Source organism: Mus caroli, unplaced genomic scaffold (assembly GCF_978045245.1).
Source record: "Mus caroli unplaced genomic scaffold, Mus_caroli_1 scaffold_9, whole genome shotgun sequence".
NCBI lineage: Eukaryota > Metazoa > Chordata > Mammalia > Rodentia > Muridae > Mus > Mus caroli.
In genome coordinates, this window is record NW_028227264.1 from 88,584,609 (window position 1) to 88,600,693 (window position 16,085).

Here is a 16,085-nt window from a genome sequence, read left to right on the forward strand (position 1 = left end):
TCAGTTGAAAAATAGGTCAAGGTGAGTGTTTAAACAGCTGGAAGATCATATGAAAGTAAAATCAAATTTAGTCTGTATAACTTCAGAATGAAAACCTATATCTGGCAGGCAAAATACAATTTAACAAAGAAGACATAACCATTTATTTAAAACATACTCAAAAATAAGGCATAGGGTTGAGAGAAATGGTGGATATGAAAAAGGAATTGAGAGTTGTCCTTGGTGGCAGGATCATAAATCCTAAGACAAGTGAGTCTGTAATAGGGCTTATGAGGCAGAGGAGATAGGACTTCCATTCTGACTAGTTGGACCTCAAAGACTTTTGAAGAAGGGGAGACATAAATGACTTTGAAGTAGGAAAGTGTAACAGAGCTTTATTGGGGTAAGAGATACAAGAGATGGCAAATTAAAGCCCAACTGAGAAATTTTATAAAACTTGGTTAAAGTAAAGTTGAGAGGAGGTGGGTTAAAGGAGATACATCCAGAAAGGTGAGACTATAGAGGACCTGGAAATTAGTGTCCGAGGCGACATTTCCTTTTAGCTCAGCGGTTCTCAATCTTCCTAACACCATGTCCCTTTAATCCAGTTCTTGATGTTGTAGTGACCCCACAACCATATAACCACTGCTTTTGTTGCTACTTCATAACTGAAATTTTGCTACTGTTAGGAGTTGGAGCATAAATATCTGAGATGCAGGAATATCTGATATGCAACCCCTGCCTGTGAAAGTGTCCTTTGACCCCCACGGGGGTCACAACACACAAGTTGAGAATTGCTGTTCTAGATGGTCATGAGAAATTTAAAGAAGACAAGAGGAGGACTGACATGGACCCTCTTCAAAGCAAGGCTGCTGGATGGGAAGTTCAATGAAGTCACTGCAGTTGTTAACACAATATCCAAATCCTTCTATTAGATCTTGCAGAATTCCTGTTGATTATCAATAAATCAATCCATTTTTCCCCCACAGAGGGCTTTATTCATCTGGCTCTCATTGAAACCCAGATATTCCTAGAGACTAGAGCTTCCCTCTGGAAGCTTGGCAAATGGGAAGGAATGAACAGTGGGAGGTTAGCAAGGCCAGTTCACATGGCTCTCTTACATAATGGCACTTCTGTTCCACAGCTCTAGAAATATAAGATCGGGACAGGGAGCACGTGCCTTCCTAGAGTCTCAAAGACACCTTCACACTTCTTTCATTCCCTTTTCCCCAGATCCCTGATCCATTAATCTCATGCCATTATATCGAATCTTCCTTCATCTCACTTTTACCTGAGACTTTCCAGGTTGAATTTACTTACTGCTTCAGAGTGTTGACATGGCTTTTCACACACTCTCTGACCCTTCTCAATTTTCAACTAGTTCAATGTTAAGTCGCTCCTCTGAGCGCACAGAAATCTCATTCTAGACTTTCCGGTGATACGCAACTCTGTGGATACTCAGTTCCTTACATAAAATATACTGTATCTACCCCTAGACTCTTCCTATATGTTTTAAATGATCTTAAGATTACTTATAATACCTAACACAATATAAACAACACATAGTTTTCATGGTGAATTGCTTTGTGGTACTCCACCAGAAGACCTGTACATACTCAGTATAGACATAGTTTTTCCCAAATATTTTAAATCCACCATTGGTTAAATTTATAGACACAGAGCTCTGAATACAGGAGGTCAAGTTAATATGGGCAGATGTACAGTATAGACTGTAGGATGGTAGGAGAGTCTTGTGAATTCTTTTCTTCCTCTCTTTCTCTCTTTCTCTCTCTCTTTCTCTCTTTCTCTCTTTCTCTCTTTCTCTCTTTCTCTTTTTCTCTTTTTCTCTTTTTTCTCCTTTCTTTCTTTCTTCCTTCCTTCCTTTCTTTCTTTCTTTCTTTCTTTCTTTCTTTCTTTCTTTCTTTCTTTCTTCCTTCCTTCCTTCCTTCCTTCCTTCCTTCCTTCCTTCCTTCCTTTCTTTCTTTCTTTCTTTCTCTCTCTCTCTTTCTTTCTTTCTTCTTTCCTTCCTTCCTTCCTTCTTTCTTTTCTTTTCTTCCTTCTTTCCTTCCTTCCTTTCTTCCTTTCTTTCTTTCTTTCTTTCTTTCTTTCTTTCTTTCTTTCTCTCTCTCTCTCTCTTTCTTTCTTTCTTTCTTTCTTTCTTTCTTCTTTCCTTCCTTCCTTCCTTCTTTCTTTTCTTTTCTTCCTTCTTTCCTTCCTTCCTTCCTTCCTTCCTTCCTTCCTTCCTTCCTTTCTTTCTTTCTTTCTTTCTTTCTTTCTTTCTTTCTTTCTTTCTTTCTTTCTCTCTCTCTCTCTCTCTCTCTCTCTCTCTCTCTCTCTCTCTCTCTTTCTTTCTTTCTTTCTTTCTTTCTTTCTTTCTTTTGACAGAGTTTCTCTGTGTAGCCCTGGATAGCCTATGATTTGCTCTGTAGACCAGACTGGCCTCAAACTCAGAGATCAGACTGCCTCTACCTCCTGAATGGTGGTCCTTGTGAATTCTTCAATGATTTTATCCTCCGATCTATTACAGCCTCTCTTCTTCATGCTCTGGTGTAAGTCTTGCTGTTAGCAGTAATAGTACCATTCTCTGCAGTATTCTGCCATGTATCCCAGCCTCAGACAACCCTCTTTAAATATTCTATATCCTCTTCCTTAAACTTGCCCATGCCCTCTGAAAACTCTGAACAATAGGTCCTACTAACTTTTCACCATTGTCACTCCCTGGATATCTTTACTCCTCTTTTTACCAAGGTAAGCTCATTATACTCAGTTATTCCATGTATTGTCAATGTCTTTAGTCTCTTTCCTACTGCCTTGGCAAAATGATCATAATCCTGGTCAAAGGACTCTCACTTGACTCCATCTACCTGCTCACATAGTTAAATAAGGTTATAGAGAACTGAAATCATGATATTTAGTCCTTTGTTTCATGGCTATGACTCTTACTGCCCTGCACTGTAGCTGGCAAGCATATCCCCCTGTTTGGAAAATTACTTCTCTCATTCCTCAGTTCCATTATCATTCTCAGTTATGATCTTGCTTCTTTATAGCAATGATAAAATTGACAGAGTGGGAGCAGACCTTCGCACCAGCTAAACTCCAAATCCCCTCTTCTTTCCTATTGTCTGTCATCGCAGATGACCCATTGTACAGAGCCCCCAACTCTGACTCCTATAGTACAAAGTCTCCCTTCTTTTGATGATCATCTGTTCTAGATGTGGGCTTGGGAAAGAAACTCTCTCTTGACTCATTCCTCTGACCATGTCCCAGGTTCCTTAAATTCTTTCATCCCAACAGTTCTCAAAAGTCTATTTTCAAAGCATCTAATTTGTATCCTCTCATTCTCTTTTAAACCCACTTCAGCTGAGATTTTATCACCAAATCTGCTCTTATCAAAACCCTCATTGACATCTCCTAAAAATCAATGGCCAATTCTCAGTCCTCATGTTGCTTGACTTTGAACATTTCACCGAGATAATCACTCTTCTCTTCTTGATAATTAATTTCAAATTATTTTCCTCTATCATAGTCATCCATTCTTCCCCAGCCTTCATTGTGAATGATTTATGGCCCTGAATGTTGATCTATAATGCTCAGTTCTTAGCTCCTAAAACTCCCCCCACCCCTTTCACCTACATTATCCTTCAGTATCCACAGAAGACTGGTTCTAAGAACTATGCCCCATTCAATTACAAATTACATAAAAGGGTATAGTGTTTACACATAACTCATTGTCTTGTATCCTTTAAATCAATTTTATGTTACTTTTAATACCTAATACAATGGGAATGTTATACGGATAGTTGTTATGCTGTATCGTTGAGGAGATTATGATGATGAGAATGTGTTTAGGACAGGTTTCTACACCTACATAATAGTTTTGACCTGTGTTTGGTTAAAAACCCAAGACTGTGAAATGAGAGAATCAAATGGAGGGTGGAGAGAGAGAGATGAGGGAAGGAAGAGAAGAAGAGACAGCTAAAACTGAGGGGCATTTGAGGGGTTGTATGGGAACCTAATACACAAAGTTTGTGGAATTAACCAACCAATGTCTGATTTGACTTAAGGCCCACTCTCCAAGATGAAACACATACCCAATACTGCTTGGGTGACCAAGAACCTAAGACTAGATAGCCTAGGGACTTAGGGTAAAACCAAATACTACTGGTCTAAAGAAAAAACAGGAAAGACAAATGTAGTGATAAAATGACTACTAATGACATTTTGCTATAATCATAGATCAGTGCCTTGTTCAGTCATCATTAGAGAAGCTTCCTCCTGCAGCTAACGGGAACAAATGCAGACACTCAAAGCTGGACATTATTCAGAGAGTGAGAGAATTGGAACACTCAACCCTAAATGGTATGTCTCCATTAAATCTTTCCCCTCAGAGCTCAGGAAACCCTATGGAAGAAGAGGCAAAGAGAGCTTAAGAGCTAGTGGGGATAGAGGAACCAAGAAAACAAGGCCTTCTAAATCAACGTGAGCAAAGCTCATATGAACTCACAAAGACTGAAGCAACATGCACAGGATGTGCATGGCTCTGCACTATATTCTTGGCATATATGTATGTATGTATGTATATATATATATATATATATATATATATATATATATATATAGTATGGCTTCTAGTTTAGTGTTTTTTATGGGACTCCTGAGTGTGCAAATGAGTGAGTCTCTGATTCTTAGGCTCTTTTCTTTCTGTTGGATTGTTTGGTCCAACTTTGATGTGATGGGCTTTGTTTTATTTTCATTGTTTTTGTTGATATTTTTAAATAAATAACTGAATGAATGAATGAATGAATGAATGAATGAATGAAAACCTAGTCATTTATACTTCCTCAGAGAGGGAGATTCAGTTTTTTCTAACGGAATGACAGTGGATTTATCAGACATTCCAGGGCAGTCTCATGTTCAGAAGTTGTTGCTCAAAATATCCTAGACTCCACAATGGTGTGTGTGTGTGAGATGGGGGGGGGGGAGAGGGGTTTTCTTTTATTTTGGGGGGATGATTTTAATTTGTTTTCTTTGTATGGGGATATTTTATTGTTTTATTAGATTTTTATTTGTTTTTAGGAAAAAACTTAAAGTTGTATGGGTGGGGAAGAGAAGGGCTTGAGGGAGGGAGAGAATATGATCAAATATATTTAAATTTAAAATTGTTAAAACGAGTTAAATAATTTTATGCAATAAGTTAAATAATATATTTATATTAACATTTTATAATAATCATAATACTTTATTATATAAGTATTAAAACAGTTTTATTATTTTATTAATTACATTTTTATGTAAAATATAAATAAAGTTAAATATAAACATATAAATATAATAAGTAAAATAATTTCAAATAATAAAATAGAAAAACAGAACAAGACAAACAAACAAAAGCCCAAGAGTGTAGAGCTTGCTGATGTAGATGTCCAGTTGTATTTCTTTCTTGCTCATCTCTTTCTATATGCTGTCTTTAAATTCAACATTTATACTAGCAAATATAAATTTTAAATCTCATTCCAGCGATATTTCTCTTCCCATCTAAAAGGTCTCACTGGTTCTAATGCTATCTCATCTATAATTAAAACCCAGTACCATCCTCATCCTTTTCCTTAGGCAAAGGAAATCTGATGCCTCCCCCATTTCAGTTGATGCTCTGCTACTGCACTCCAGCCCATGTCTTCAGAGTTCTTGTCAGTTCTGGGCTCTCTCTTATTGCACATCCTATCCATCGGGAAACTCTCTTGACCCACTTGAGAATACAACAGAAAGTCACTCTTGGAGCTACTGTCACCGTTCTCATGAGTATGTCAGAAAAGGTGACCCCTGTGATCAGAAACTAAGGTGTTCTTTATGGTTTTATAACAAGGGCACAGTGGAAGAGCAATCAAGAGGAGAGGGGAGCTCCTAAAGATTGAGCAGCTAGGACCATGTGAGACACACTCAGGTTGTCATGGAAGCCTTGGGATTCATGGCTGAGGAATGTGTGCGGCCCAAGGCAGTCTGGAGCATCAGAAGAGTGGGCCAGGCATCTACTGTACTGTGACAAAGGGAGGTTGATCACAAAGAACAGTCACAAAGAAAGGGGCTGAAAATTGGATGTGATTAGCTAAAGAATGTCTAGGAACTGTGAAATCAGAGCAATAGAGGTGCAGTTCCCCCCCACCCCCCACAGAACAGAAGAAAGAAAAGGTGTCCAAAGGATGGAAAGGAGGTGTCAAGTGGAGTTGATGAGAAGTGAAGAAGCATGAGCGTTAGCCCACGCTGGAGAGAAGGGCTAGCAGGGTATGAGGGATAAAGAGAGGAGGGAGGAATGTGTCCTCTTTTGAGTACTACTCAAGAGAGAAGAGGTAGCCAAGGCTAAAGGATATAGGCACAACATCAAAGACAGTGGGATTGTGGGATGACCCTTGTCCTCTGCAAACAGAAGGAGGAGGAGGAGGAGGAGGGAAGAGGGGAAAGAAGGTGGAAGAGGGGGAAGAGGGGGGGAAAGGGGGAAGAAGAGGGAAAAAAAGAAGAGGGAGAAAATGAGAAGACGACAAAGGGCTTCTTGTCATTCATGCTCAGAGACCTGGGGCTTTCTTGGAGAGTTTAAGAAACAAAGTCCTTGGTTCAGAGGGCGAGGATGTTGTGACTTGACAACAGCTAGGGGCTTGGCTTCCTGAAGGCTGGCCACCATCTATAGAACAGTATAGAGAAGAACCAGAATTTGGTGAAACCTATTCTAAGCGACTTCTTTTTTTTTTTTTTTCCTTTTTTTTTAACTGGGTATTTATTTCATTTACATTTAAGGGACTTCTGAATCATCTTCCAACTCAGTATTTCTATAGTCACCCAACCAGAACATTGTCTTGTTCACTGGTATTTCCAGAACAATGTCTAGTATACAGCAAGAACTCGAAACATAGCTGAGTTAGCGCATGAATGAACACTTAAATGAGCCTCTTTCTAAACAAACACATAAAACCTTGTAGTTGGAATCACAGGTTTTAATGTAGAATCAGCTTAACAAATTTAGGAGATCACAAATACTTTATAAAAACCTTGAAATTTAATATAATGTTTCACTCAGGGTAATACAAGCCAATCCAGATGACTCAATTCAGAGTGGATATTTTGTAACAAAATACTCCCTGTGGCTAACTCTGCTCAATTGTCCAAGAGGGTTTTCTGAAGTGAGAAATAGTTTACCATTCTGGTTTATGTTTAGATTTTTGCCACTATAAGTGGAGTGTGTCCTTAACCTTCTGTCATGTTCACTCCCACACCCTCCCAGATGCCTCTGCTTAAGGGTCCTGAGGACATTTGCCACTGATTAAAGAGAAGAGAAAAAGAATAAGACTTCTTTTTAAAAACATAAGTTAACTGGAGACAGAGCACACTGTACCTGCAGGACAATGTAGGTACATGAGGTTGCTGATGTAATGGGTCCCTGTTGAACCTGCCCATTCATTACCTGCGTGGAAAACTTTATTTTTTCCATTAGTGATTCCAGAAGAGCTGGCCTCCATTTTTATTGACCGTCTGCCTGGTGGGAGTGAGGAATGCCTGACCACAGGCAGGCGACGACGTGACCCTGGGCGGCTTGCCACACTTCGCCGTTGATGGATTTGCAAGCGCTTTTCAGCCCCATGAATAGATAAACTTAAACCTGCAATGAAAAAAAATGCACCGTTAACTGAAGAGTTCAGCTTGAGAATGGCTAAAACACAAATTTATGTTCTGGCATGGACTCTAGAGAACACCAGCAACCATTCCTAAGGTTTGCGGGTCACGATAGAATCATAATTTTTCACATTATTTTCTGGGCAGTGATTCATTCAAAAGAGGACATCCTCAGTTATCATGACAAGAATCCTACAAATGGGAATTATATAGTCATATATTAAACACAGCCAGATTCTTTCTAAACTCCTGGGAGCACATGTGTGTTGCTCATGGAGCTTTGAGTTTTAGAAACTGCTGCTCAGTATCTGGAGTGTTAGTAACAATTAAAGAACATTTTTAACGGAACTCACAGAGGGGCCAGAATTGGTTATTGAATAGCCTGGAAAACCAAGAATTCCAGTTTCAAACATTAGTTTTTAAAAACACTCACTGGTTACCAGTGGAGGTGGCTAAAATATTGCTATTATTCAGAAAACTGTAAAAGGGAAAGAAGGCGAACACTTAACCTGTCTTTCCTATACTAGCACATTTCAAGGTAGCCAAATGGTTGATAAAAGAAAGCTCTTTGTGAGAGAACAGTTAATAGTCATGCAGTACAGTTTTGTGTTTCTACAGCATTAAGTGTCTCATGCTGGCAGTGCTGGCCAGACAATCTATGGATTAAACCTGTGTTATCCATAAAGGGAGGATAACCTCCCATTTGTGTCCATCCATTGGAAGGTAAGGGGTTCTCATGAGAGCTCACAAGCATCTGCTCTGGACTTCTATACCTCTACCTCCTTATAAATTGCTTAGCGTGAGTTTGTGCCCAAGATCTGGTTTCTAAACCCATGATACTGTGAGTCTGAGTATTGGTCTTTGAAGTATCACTCAAGTTAGGATTGCCATGATAGCTGGACCCTTGAGAGATAGCTTGGCAGGTTTGCTGTGTCAATGAATACCGTGCTGAGACGCCTAAGCACACAGACACGTGTGAACCTTCTTATCCCTCATGTGTGTCTCTAGGGTTATAACTGGCACACTATGATTCTTCCTCTCCACTGTCTTCTAGCACATCACTCTTGGTTCCACATCTTCAGAGTGCATCGTGAGTGTTTCTACACTCAGGAGACTCCAGCAGAATCCGGACCAATTTTTTAGATGACAAAAGAAGCGATGGGAGAGAGATATTTTTCAGTCAACATTAAATAGTGCACGCAGGTTCAGGTTGAAATTACTAAACAAACCACTCTCTACGTATTTTACTTTTTATGGCAGTTGTTGGGCTAAAGGGAACGGGATTGTGGCTCAAGGTGGTGCTCCTAGATGTTACATAAGATCCCTTGAAGAAGCATAAAGTGACATAAAGGGGAATAAAAATTACAACGTAGAAAAAGGTGGCATAGGTACTTGAAACTGTTGAATCTGGTGCTTTAAAAATGTAATAACTTAGATCGTGGGGAGCTTGTTAAAAATAAATGCTGTCTGAGTAGTTTCAGTGGAGCACAGTTCTGAGAAAGGGAAACGTGTCATGGTGGAATTTTGGAAGAGTTCCCAATGCTGAAACAAACCCATAGCAATCCTCCTCCAAAGTAGGAGTCCTCAGAGGTGCAGAACAAGAGGTTGGCACATGAAATCTCTCCTCGCCAATGGGTGCAAGAGAGATGCAAGTAAACATCTAGTGTGAGAAGAACAAATGCACTGCAAACATTTGAAAATGCTGATGAGTGTAAAAGATCATAACGTCATATCTTTAGAGATGAATTAATCATCACTTAATAAATCACATCATCTAATTGGCTTCTAATTATTTTAGAAAAAAAGACAACATTTAGGACTAATACCTAAATATCAGCTATGCTTCTAGACATTGATTATCATCCCATTAATGTTCCACCACAAATGTACAACATACACATACATACATGCATACACACACATACAAATGTAGGGGGAGGTGTTGATTCCCTAATTGATTCTTGATTGTGTCAATGAAGGAGGTGGAAGCCAATTGCTAGGTAAAGGGGAAAAGGTGGGACTTCCAGGGCCCAGGAGTAAAAGAAGGGACACAGGAGAAAGGTTCGGGCCAGGCTTTGGAGCAAGGAGGAAGCTGCAGACATGAAGGTCTTGGGGCTCATAGAGTTTGTAGCCTCCACCATGAGCAGGGATCAAGGAAGATGGAGGAAACTAGTTGATAAGATTAGGGCAGAAAATTCTTTGCTGAGCCATTGAGTTATCTGACTAGTTTTAAAAGAATAAAGGTGTCTAGTGGTTTCCATCCACAGAGCCAAGGTGGACACAGAGAGAAATAGAGTAGCTGTTGGCTTGGAGAGGCTAATGGTGAGGGGCTTGGGGAGTGATCACAGTTCCCAGGGTGAAAACAGCCAACTGACCTTGGTGGAGTTGCGTGAGACCCGCAATGTGATCTCAGAGCTAAGCCAAGAGCATGGCCCCAGGCAAAGAAGCAAGCATGTTTCTAAAATTGCATGCAAAATATAAACATATATACAAATACACATACATATATATATACAGAAAGGCACAAACATGCACACACAATACACATATACATACACTTGCATCCATACATCCACTCCCCACCTCGCTACACACACATATGCAGGAATCCGTATTTTACAGATAGGAAAGCTGAGGCTCATGAACTTACTGGTCCAAGGTCACACAGAGTGTGGTTCTGTTCTTTTCAATTGTGTCATGTAAAAGGATAATCTGAACACCAATAAAAAAGACTGTTTTAAGCATGCAGTGGTCCTGAGAACTTGAGGTCTATTTTGGTAGAAACCAAAATAACAACAACATTTCCCTAACCCAAAAGCCACCATCATGCTAAAATGGCCTCCTTGTTGTTGACTACAAATACCTTCATGGTGAGAACCAGCTGGTCCTGTCTCTTCCACTTGAAGCCTTTCAATTCCTCTCCTCACACCAGTGAGCCTTTTATCATACAACACCCTTAAGCTCTGGTTCATCTTCTGGACCACCAACCTCTCATTTCTCCAAGTACAGCACTTATCTACTAGCAAGAAACCTGTTTTTCACTTGCTTGAGTCTTTCCTTGGCTATGAACAAAGTACTTTCCATATAACAGATGGAGGATGATGGTTCCCTCTCTCCAGCCCATTTTCCCCTGTATGTTGCTCTCTACATGATACAATCTTTTGGTCCCAGATGACATACGGAGTCAAGAGCTAATTAATGGAATGACTAGTTTCTGACCAAGCACTTTCTGTTTCATTATACCACCACAATCCTTCCTAGGCTACTGTGTGGCCTACAACTTAGCTGTCTACCTCAGCTTCAACAGAAGCCTTCCTTTTCCTATTAAATGGGAAGATAAGGTCCAAAGCATGTAACTTTTCCCTCTCCTGCCTTTCAAATATAAAACTGTTTTTACAAAAATACTTCTTCCTCAGAGCTATCATTTAGCTTGATAAAGGACCCAAAGCCAGAACTTCTAGAAACATTTTAGAGTTGAATTGAAGGAAAATACAATAGAAGTTTAAATACAGGTGCTTGAATCAGAATTTCTGGGCTCAAATCCTAGTCATACTTACCTAGGGCAAGTGATTTGACAGCTTTGTTTTGGTTTTTGTTGTTGTTTGTTTAAACTTATTTTCTCAGCCAAGAAGTAGGGTTGAGCATAAGGCTGCTATGAGATTGAGTCAATGCCTAGAAGTAAGGGCAGATACACAGTAGGTTCTCAATTTTGGCTAGCCATCTCCATTTGTCTTACCAATGGCTTCTACCTAATCTTAGTTCTGGTTTCTCAGCTCCAGCATCTTGCCTATGCTCATCTGTTTTTAAGTTCTTGCTTTGACTTCTATGGCATTTAAATTTTTTGGCTACCTCTTACTTTTATTTATTTATTTATTTATTTATTTATTTATTTATTTATTTTTACTTTTTATTTTTTCAGAGCTGAGGACCCAGGGCCTTGTGCTTGCTAGGCAAGTGCTCTACCACTGAGCTAAATCCCCAACCCCTACCTCTTACTTTTAAATTCTCATTATACATTCTATTCCCAGAGGTAGGAGTACTCAGTTTCTAAAGTGCTGGAGCCAATCACTACAATACCAGCAATCTAAAATAATAGCTGCTTAACGTCTCATAGTTCTAGAAGTCCTAAGTCTGAAATCAAGGTGTTGGCAGGGGCGTATTTGTTCTCAAAGTTTTGGAAGAGAATAGATTCCCTGCCTCCTCCAGCTTCTTGTCATGCTGGTATTACAGTGATCCTGGCTCTGTGGCCGTATCTCGCAAATCTTTCATCTCTGGAGTCACATAGCCTTCTACAGTTGTCTACTTTACCTCCTCTTAGAAGATATTTGAGATAATGCTTAGATAGTTTTCATAATCTCCCACCTTAAAATGTGTACCATAATTCCGTGTGCAAAGATTCTTTCCAAAGAATAGTTACAAATCCAAGAATGTTGATTCAAGCATGTATTTATTAGCCTACCATACTGGTCATATCTCATGGTCTACCTTGGGGTTCTCATCTCTCTATATCCTTGGGAACGTTTGAGGTGTCCAGCTAACCTGATGTACTCCATGCCTCTGTACCTCTGTGTGTGCAGATCCCACAAATCCCCTGCTTTGTCTGGCTCCTGAACTTCAAGCTTCCATTTCCTCTTTGATCTGTATATAAAAGGGCTACTGATAATTTTTAAGTTATTCTTGTACCCAGCCATATTACTGAAAGTGTTTATCAGCTGTAGAAGTTCTCTGGTAGAATTTTGGAGGTATCTTATATATACTATCATAGCATCTGAATGTAATGATACTTTGATTTCTTCCTTTCCAGTTTGTATCCCCTTGATCTCTTTAAGTAGTCTTATTGTTCCAGCTAGAACTTCAAGAACTATACTAAATAGATATGGAGAGAGTAGACAGCCTTGTCTTTTTTCTGAATTGCTTTGAGTTTCTCTCCATTTTACTTGATGTTAACTATAAGCTAACTATAATTGCCTTTATTATGTTTAGATATGTCCCTTGTATCCATAGTCTCTCCAAGAAAACGAAGGGATGTTGGAGTTTGTCAAAGGTTTTGCTTTTCTTTTTCCTTTTTGTTTTTGGTTTTTAACACTTTTTTTTTTAGTTTGTTTCTATGATGGATTATATTCTGCATATCTGGGATCAAAGATACTTGATCATGGTGGATGATCTTTTTGATGTGTTCTTAGAATCTGTTTATGGGTATTTTATTGAGTATTTTTGCACCAGTGTTTATAAGAGGAATGGGTCTCTAATTCTTGATCTTTGTTGAATCTTTGTGTAGTTTGGGTATCAGGGTGTTTGAAGCCTCATAAAATGAATTTGGCAATATTTCTTCTGCTGCTTCTATTTTATGGGATAAATTGAAGAGTGTTGGTATTAGTTCTTCCTTGGAAGTATGGTAGAATTCTGCTCTAAAACTGTCTGGCCCTGGGCTTTTCTTGGTTGGGAGACTTTTAATGACTGCTTCTATTTCCGTAGGGGCTATACATCTATTAAGTTGTCTATCTGTTCTTGATTTAACTCTGGTCGGTTGTATCTATACAATTACTGAGAAACCCCCACCCAGTACAGCTACAGATATATAGTAAGTATTTTATATATTGGTTTAAAGGAGTGAGGGCTCGGATTTTCTTTGAGGTCCCCATTTCCTTTCATTACTTAAAAAAAGAAGACTAAACCATATGGGTTTTTTCCCCCTCCATAAAATTAAACTCTTAAGAGATCGCTCCTTCTGGGCCCTCTCCAGGGAGCATTATTCCTGGAGGGAGGGTGTCTGAGAGAATGATTCGCTTTCATCTAAATGTCAGTCTGGTGATTCAGAAAAGCTGTGTGCCATTGGAACATCTGTAGTTCTGTCAATGTTTTACAACTTGCAGCAGTAGCAACTGTGTGTCACATCACCCTCTGTGTCCTTTCCTAGGTAAATTACTGTTCAAGACCCAGAGAATTCTGGTTTGAATGTCAAAACCCAAGTACAAACCCAGGATTTACTTAGTCCCAATTAAAATGATAACAATCTGCAAAGTAGGGCTATTTATTTTTAGGTTTCTCCTTAGCTACAAAGCAGTTCTCAAACAGTGATCAAAGTGAGGTGAAAATATTTTTGTCCCTCTCAGGCCTGGGTTAAGGTTTACGAATTTTGAGGAGCTTTGGTAACAACCTTTTTTTTTTTTTTTTGCTCAAAGAACATTTTTGTCAAAGATTTATAAAGTAGGCTGAGGCCCTCCTGTGATGTTTGGGAGGAGAAAGGCCAAGCACAGAGGAGTCCACTCAGAAAAGAGAACGGCTTGTGTGAGGTTAGTTTAGGCATGCCCCCATGAGAGCGCACAGAATTAGTTGCTCCTTCCGTGAAGTGACCTCAGGTGGACCTAGGGCAAACATATTCCCAGGAGTTTTGAGCACAATCAGAATTGGTGGTTAACTAGAGTGGACACCTTCTAGGGAAGGTCTGCAATGGAAACCATTAGGTTCCCCTAGAGATCAGAAAGGTGGATGTTCCTTAGGTGGAAGGATTAGCTTCAGTGGTGTCAAACTCTAGCACAATAGGTTCTTGGGCATGCCCCCTCTTGTTTTCTTTTTTTCTCCCTATATTCCAGGACTTTTTTTTCCCTTTTGACAAATTGGTATCAGCATGTTACACAAATCTGCCAACATATCAAAACCAAGAGGAACTTCTTGCCAAGATGTAGTCATTTGTCATTTTGTGGACAGTCATATGTCTAACTGTACATGAACATGGCATTTGAGCACTTTGGAAAGAGACCAAATCTTCTAAGGGCTGGATATATGTAATATAGTCAGATTTAACATTTGACTCGATGCCAGCATGAGGAAGCTATAGAACGAGACTGGATTAGAGCCTTGGTGGATGCTGAACCTACGTTCCTGGAATTCAAATAAAGTACTGCAGATGGGTTACTGGTGGTTTTGAAAATCTACCTTCAAAAATCTCTGTAGCCTTTTTATAACTTCTTCCTGATGGCAGGGATAGATTGAAAGCTCCTTTGTCTCCCCCTGCTTCAGAATTCTGCCAGAAGAACTTCATTTCAGGAAAAGGTGGTGGTAGAGTGGATCATTGTCCCTAGCCCCTGACTTTACTCTGACATCTTGTCACTTATGAGCACTTCCTGGTAAAGAGAAAAAGTAGACTCCTCCTTGGTTTGGGACTTGCCATTATGATTTGCTTTGTCCAGGTAGATAGTTGAGGATATGATAGAAAGCTGGGATATAAAATATGCTTCTGTGGTTTGGCCTTAGCTTCTTATGCTTCTGTTATCACTATGAAAAACACATTTATTAGGTAGCCATCAGTCCTAGGATGAAACACACAGAATACACTTGGCTTGACCACAGACACTAGCCAAGCTCCAGCAAGCAATGACTGGTCTGTGTAGTCCCTTGCAAATCTAAAAGTCAAAATATTCTGGCTGTCAACCACTGGGGTGTGGGGTAGGTGATACATAACAAAGACTGGCTGAATATGGCTTGCTAAAGAGCTCACAAAATGAGAAAGAAAAGAATACTGATGGTTAGAGTTTACTCAGGAATGGTGACTTAAAAATAAGCACTCCCTTTCCTACCTCAAGTATTCTCTAGGACCCTATCTTACATACTCTAAATCAGCACATACATACATACACACACAATATATATATATATGTATATATTACATTGCCCCTGCCTCCTTTTCTGCCAGTCATCCCTCACTATCCTAAGAACACACATCCCTTTCTTGTGTCCTAATAGCACATGGTACATATCCACCTATATTAAAGTTTATCTATCTATGGTATGATTATCTACCTCTCTCATCCCTGAACTCAGTACTCAGCTCTGTCTTATTTAGTGCTTATCATAATGTGTGGTTCACAGTCAACACTAATGTTGTTATGGGTTGACTATAGAACATTATACACTGGCTTGAGTTCTTAATGCCAGATTCTCCTTTTCTGGTACTGTTTTAAAGGCTATGGAGCCTGGGGCAGGTGAGGCATGGCTGACAAGAGCTAGTTCTTGGAAGATTCTGTCCCTGCTTCTGGCCTGTACTCAGTTTCCTGTCTGACACCTGGTGAATGAGCAGGCGCTTCACACTCCTGCTGCAGCTGTCCTATCTTACTTCCTCCGCGCAAAGAACTGACATGCTCTGAGTGGTCAGTCGGAATAGGAATAGTCCTTCTCTCCCTAAAGTATCTTGATTACAGGTCATGTGTCTTAATCACAGGGGCACAAAGCTACTCGGTTAAATGTAGACTCCTCTCAACAGGAGCATTGCAAGAATGGAATATAGTAACTAACTTCTACAAGTCCTCTTATATTCCAAACCCTTGTTTGGCTGTTTTTTAAAGATGAGGTTTGCATAATCCCTAAAAGGGTGGTTGATATATATGTTATATGTTTCAATATATACACATAATATATATATATCATTATTTATATAATGATATATATGT

General features: G+C 39.4%; 1 protein-coding gene across 4 annotated transcripts in view; it reads right to left on the minus strand.

Moving 5' to 3' along the window:
• Nucleotides 1-16,085, minus strand: part of Ano4 (anoctamin 4) — a 408,979-nt gene that overhangs the window by 209,542 nt on the left and 183,352 nt on the right. For all 4 annotated transcript variants that reach the window (XM_029482964.2, XM_021174227.3, XM_029482962.2 and 1 more), the window contains one exon: nt 7,430-7,624. In XM_029482964.2, coding sequence (XP_029338824.1) covers nt 7,430-7,484 — 55 coding nt within the window. In that variant the 5' untranslated portion in view covers nt 7,485-7,624. The remainder of the gene's footprint in view (nt 1-7,429; nt 7,625-16,085) is intronic.